The sequence below is a fragment of the Apis dorsata genome, unplaced genomic scaffold (genome assembly GCF_000469605.1).
Source record: "Apis dorsata unplaced genomic scaffold, Apis dorsata 1.3 scaffold_604, whole genome shotgun sequence".
Taxonomy (NCBI): Eukaryota; Metazoa; Arthropoda; class Insecta; order Hymenoptera; family Apidae; genus Apis; species Apis dorsata.
The window spans coordinates 317,701-324,047 of record NW_006263804.1 but is presented as its reverse complement, the minus strand read 5'-3'; the positions used below and the strand labels follow the sequence as shown (position 1 = coordinate 324,047).

General features: G+C 25.3%; 1 protein-coding gene across 1 annotated transcript in view; it reads left to right on the top strand.

Annotated features, from left to right (window-relative positions):
• Positions 1-5,986: 5,986 nt before the first annotated feature.
• Positions 5,987-6,347, top strand: part of LOC102672356 — an 8,565-nt gene continuing 8,204 nt past the window's right edge. The window contains exon 1 of the mRNA XM_006621201.2: positions 5,987-6,019. Coding sequence (XP_006621264.2) covers positions 5,987-6,019 — 33 coding nt within the window. The remainder of the gene's footprint in view (positions 6,020-6,347) is intronic.

Genomic DNA, 6,347 nt, shown 5'->3' with positions numbered 1-6,347 from the left:
TTTTTTTTTTTTTTTTTTTTTTTTTTTTTTTTTTTTTTTTTTTTTTTTTTTTTTTTTAATGCTAGTGAGATTTGCGTACAAAGTACATAAGTGATATTTAAAGAAAAATATATATATATATTTTTGTACCTCAAAAATTTAATAAAACGAATGATGCATCATGTTGCATTTACATGTTAAATTTTGTTAAATTAAACAATTAAATAAAGACTTCGAATTGTAATTCCTTGTTCGATTATTAACTTACGATATTTTGTTCTATTTTTATTCCTTTCTTTCTTTCATTTCTTTTTTATAAGAAATTATAAATTATAATTTACAATTAAATCATATATCATGCAATATCGATCTTATGTTCTGAAATGGGTGCGATAACGGCATTTTTTTTATATAAAGAAAAAACAATCAGATGACTTCAGCGTAATTTCACTCTATTATAAAATGCATCTCGATTCAATACAACCATCGAGATAAAGTTAGAAATGAATTAAATATATGAATACCTATGCAGTGGACCATTGTATCCGTTTATGGACTTCCATAAAGCATGCCAAACGCCTCGAAGCGTAAACAGGCTGATGCATTGCGTACAAGATTAAAATATATACTTACTAAGAAAAATATCGACGAAGTATAGACTTCTTTAAAACAAAACTTAATTGTATAAATAAAACATTATGAAAAAAATTTGTCGAATACATCAGCAATTTTTAATTAATAGAAATGTATTTTATTTTAATCTTCTAAACATAATATATATATGATGATATGTTCAAAACTTTATTATTAAAATTTTCTTTTAAAAAAGAAGTATATTGTATATAATAATGGAAATTTATAATTTTTCTAATTAGATATATGATAAATGTAATTTTTGAAAAGTATTTGTATAAAATTGATTAAAATCTTTAAAATATTGAGAAAAGAAATTTAGAAATATTTTATAGTTAAAAACTTACAAATGCATAGATATTATTTAAAGAAACATGAATTTATATATTTTAATATTATAAAATTAAATTAATAAATTAAAAATGTAATAAAATATAATAACTATTATAAAGAAAATATAAATAAATATATATCTTTTTAAGAAAAATATTATAAGAGTATGATACATAGCACATAAAGGCAAAATTATTTAACAGTTTTTAATATTTTGAGAAATATTTTTTGATTTTTTTGAAAAAAAAAAAATATATAATATAATTTATATATACTGTACTGTGACATTTATTTAAAATTTCCTTCACATTATTAAAGATTAAAGATATAATTTTACTTATGTTAAAATTTGTGCTTAAAATTTGAACTTGAGAAAGATTGAACTTGATAAGATTTTTAAAAAAAAAAATTTTCACTAAAAAAATTAAATTTTCATTTAAAATTTTACTACTAAATGATTTTTCATAATTTTATTATATTATAAAGCCTCTATTTTTTGTAAATCGAATATTTATATCAATATTCATTTTTTAATTTCGAATACCCATTATTCATTCATATTTCAAATTTGAGATTTATAAATTTATAGATAAATAAGAAATACATAATTTTTGATTGCGCAAAAAAATTGCATATATAAATAATGGCGAGAAAAGCATAAAGCGAAGATAACCTAAGAAATATTATTGTTTTTCTTTTTATATCTATTTAAATTAAATCGTAATGATGAGCATGATAAAAAAAAAATAATTATCCTTTTAGAAGTTTTATTATAATTTTTTATACAAATAGAATGTTTGTATTTATATTTAGAAAAAATTAACATTCAAATATGTAATTATTTTATTAAAATTTACAATTGCTAAATTCATTTCTATTTTTTGTATATAAAATTTTATTGAAAAATTTAATACATATTAAATAGAAATCCTTATTTCATATATGTATATATGTAATGCATATATAATAAATTAAATTGAATTTCAATCTGTCTAATTTTTCGTATTCTTTTATTTTTTTTCCTTTTTTCTAAAACATTTCATTTTCCTACCTTTCTCAATACTTCTACAAGTTTCTTACTTCGAAATATTTGTATAAGATTCATTTATTTCTCAATAAATATTTCAAAATATCACAAAATTGACGCTGCGCTTATTCTTTTTCGTATAAACTGTTGATATAAATTACATAAATTATACAAAGAAATCAAATCGGTACTTGTGGCGCCATCTCGCGTTTGGACACTAGAAGCTCTGACTTGTTAGTAGGAACATAGAATATATAAGGAGGTATTCGTGACGTCACAAATAAGGATAGCAATATTGTACGAGAAGGATAGAGAAGATGCCATTAATTTTAGTTATAAATCGGTACTTGTGGCGCCATCTCGCGTTTGGACGCCAGAAGTTCTAACTTGTTAGTAGGAACTTAGAATAGATAAGGAGGTATTCGTGACGTCACAATATATAATCTTCTATGTTAAAAACACAACATCGAAAATTAATGAATTATTAATTTTCTACAAAAAAATTCTACACTTTTAAGTTTATATCTCAAAGTTAAAATCTCAAATAATTTTCTCATATAAATTTTAACGGGAAATTCTGTTCAATTAATTATTTATTAATGATTATAATAGAAAATATCTCAGTCGTAAATTCCCGAGATATAATCAAGTAATAATCAATTTATTTATTCAAATAACAAAAAAATTATGAATAAAATTTATATATGAATATAGAGAAAGAAACAATATTTAAGATTCATACATTGATATTTAGAAATAAATCTTGTAATAATGTAAAATTAATGAAAAATGCATGTCGGTGAATGTCGGTTACGTTAATTCGAAAGTGACATATTAATCATTAATAAATAATTAATTAAACAGAATTCCCCGTTAAAATTTATATAAGAAAATTGTTTGAAGTTCTAACTTTGAGATACAAACTTAAAAGTGCAGAAATTTTTTGTAGAAAACTAATAATTCATTAATTTTTAATTATTGCGTTTTTGATATAGAAGATTATGTAACCAAATGTAATGGCGTAATTTTCTATCTTTCTCGTGCAGTTCGTTTCTTTGTCTGTGACGTCATAAATACCTCCTTGCATATCTATGTTCCTATTAACAAGTTAGAGCTTCTAGAATCCAAACACGAGATGGCGCCACGAGTAACTAAATTTGATTTCTTCTGTTTTTATTTATTCATTTCAAATATATATTACATAGAAAATATAATTATATTTCTATCTATATATATAAATTTTATATATTTTTATATTTTTATATGTCAAATATATATCAAATATTTTTTATCTGTATATATTTTTTTATATATCGTAGATATATTTTATATATTTTTATTATATATAACAATTATATTATGTATTATGTATTTATGTTATTTATATTATGTATAACAATTTAAAGAGAATGTATAGATAAATGTATTAAATTTTATATTTAATTAAATTTAAAAAAATGTTTAGTATCTATAAATATAGTAGTATAAAAGGAAATATATATAAAAGGTAAATATAAAATAAATAAATATATTAAATTGTAGAAAATTCAGAAAAAATTTCCTATATTGCAAATTTTGTAAATGTCTTTTTCAATTATATTCTTTTTATACAAAATTGTATATTTGAATAAAAAAATTTTTACTATTGAAAATTTCTATTTTTTTATTAAAAGAAGAAAATTCGAAAAGAAATGGCACGTAAAATTATTCTACTTCTAAGAATAAAAATTTTTTTACGAAGCATAATGTATATTTATAATTTCTATGTATATGCATATATAATCAATACATATGAATTGTGCTCATATATTTTTAAATTCTTAATACACGTTCCATGTAAATATACGTGTACTTCAATATATCTTCAAAATTACTCTAATAAAAGAGGAGATAGCTAAATCTTTATGAGTTCCAGTTTTCATCATCGACACTATAGCAATATACAAGTAACGGATACATTTTCGTCTTGAAGCGTAACAAACGATAACGGTCAACGATTATTGCTAAAATCTCAAGCGAGTGAAGCCACATAACAAACGTAATTACAAAGAATACGCGCGTGCCATCGTTGAAACGGATCCCTCGTTAAGGGAGAGTGCCTCGGAGGATAGGAGGGACGAGAGAACGATTCGATTTTCATTAAAAAGCAATCGTTTCACGGCGTACGGTCGTTGGCAATGATTCACTCCGTGCCCAAGGCAGACAGAAAACAACGGGGGAGCAATTTTCCTCTAGAATCTCTAGATGCGTTCGAACGAACGCGTGACATCGCACTGCGCCTCTATTAGTCTCAGTCAGTCAGTGACAGGTACGGTAAACCAGCATGAAAATGACGACCAACACGATGTCATTTTCACTTTTTACGGAGGCATCTGACGCTGAAAGCAACGATTCTCTGTGAGAGATAAAACGCAATGAAACCAGAAACGTTCTCAGCCCGTCTTCCGCTATTTGATCATACGAGAATGAAAAGAATCGAGTTATTCAACATTAAACGATTAAAATACATATGTAGTGTCTTTTTATACATTATACAAAATGATCATTTCTATTGAAATAAGATAATTTCAAAGGAAAGGATTTTCTGTTTCAAAGAAAATTCGAAAAAATATCTGATATTCCTATTTTTGTTCAATATATGCATAAAAAAGTTTCACATATTTTATAGATTTGAAAATATATTTTATTTTAAAGTTTCAATAAAATTTGAAGTAAATTTTAAACATTCAAGCAATTGTTTGGAATAAAATTTTTTTTATAAAATAAAACGTTTTTTCGATTCGAACTTTAATACTTTTAAATTTTCAAGCATTAAATTATTTTCAGTACTTTTTAGTCTTATTATTAAAGTGCAAACCCTAGCAATCTTTCAATATGTTTGATCAAGTACTGGCATTAACCCAAAATCAACACACCGGAAAAGTCAGCAACCGGCTAAGCAATTCGCCTTTTATGCATGTCAGAATCACGTAATGTTTCGCAATTCCGCCAATTCACCAAGACTTCCTAGATTGGAATGCCGCGCGGTTAGTAAAAGAAACCGAAATGAAATTTTGATTCGTAATAAAAATGCTTCACGGTTAATGAACATTTCCATTCTTCGTTAACGATTGCATCCTCTTCCGATAGGGTAAAACAAAAGGGGAAAAGACATTGAATACAAATACTCACCGTTGAAGATATTTACTTCGATTTCTTTTGTGCCACATCTACTTCATATTTCTTTATAACTATATATCTAAAATATAGAAAATAAAATATTTAAATATATATTTAAAATTATTAATAAAATTTTTAATAAATAATTAAATTCAATTAATTGGTATATAAATTATTACATCTTTTTTTTTTTTTTTGATTAATATCAATAAATTATCTCAAAGTTACTCCGATTAACACAATTAAAAGTATATTATTACCTAAAATTTTTTATATCTTCATCCTCCTACTTTCAAAGCTTCACACAACTAACCTTTTCGCAAAATAAAAAAAAAACAAAAATATATATCTTCACTTTTCAAATTAAAACCAATTAGTTATTATTAATACCTATCACTAATTATTAATATTGCAAATTTACAAAAGAGAAGAAAAGACAATTAAACGAGGGAGGGAAAAAAAAAAAGAAAAAAAAAAGCAAAAGAACTCAACGAAAGCCGCCATCCCGAAGGAAGATCGAGGAAACGCGGTGTCCGTTCGAGGCCGTCGCTGCTCGCGAAGAGGTAAGGATGGTTGTTAGTGGAGGCAGCAAGCATGCATTAACAGTACTCTGGATGGGCCGGTGGTTCCTTGATTTCCGTTCCTCCCCTCCAGAAGACGGTACCCGTTGGAAGAACATCTACCACGGAGGGAGAATTCTTGCGTGGTACACGCGCCTCAGTTCATCGGGAATCTTCGTCAAAATTGCATCCCTCTCTGCGCGATCCTTCTTACCAGGAAGTGCGTATCTCGCGTGTTTCGCGATTACGATTAAAGAAATAAGGATAAGTAAGAGAAAGTACGTCGAGCGGGATCATGTGGACCATTCTGATCGTTGGATTTTGCATGGTGGGTGCCAATTTTTATTTTTACTCTTAACTCGGTTCACACGAATCATTGCCGAATCTGTGGTGGATATTCAGCTTTTAAAATTATCTTACGTTTGGTCACGTGGTGAGATTGAATTTGAAACTTATATTATATTATATCGATTTATGGCTAAGAAAACTTTTGCGAATATGATATTCATAGTTTTTATTTAAAAAAGTATCGTAAATATTTAGATATGATTCATGATGATGATCAAATGTAAGTAAAATTTGAAATAAATCTAAAGATATATGTAATTAATATTTTATATTTTTTATTTATATTTTTATATTTATTTTAAATTTTA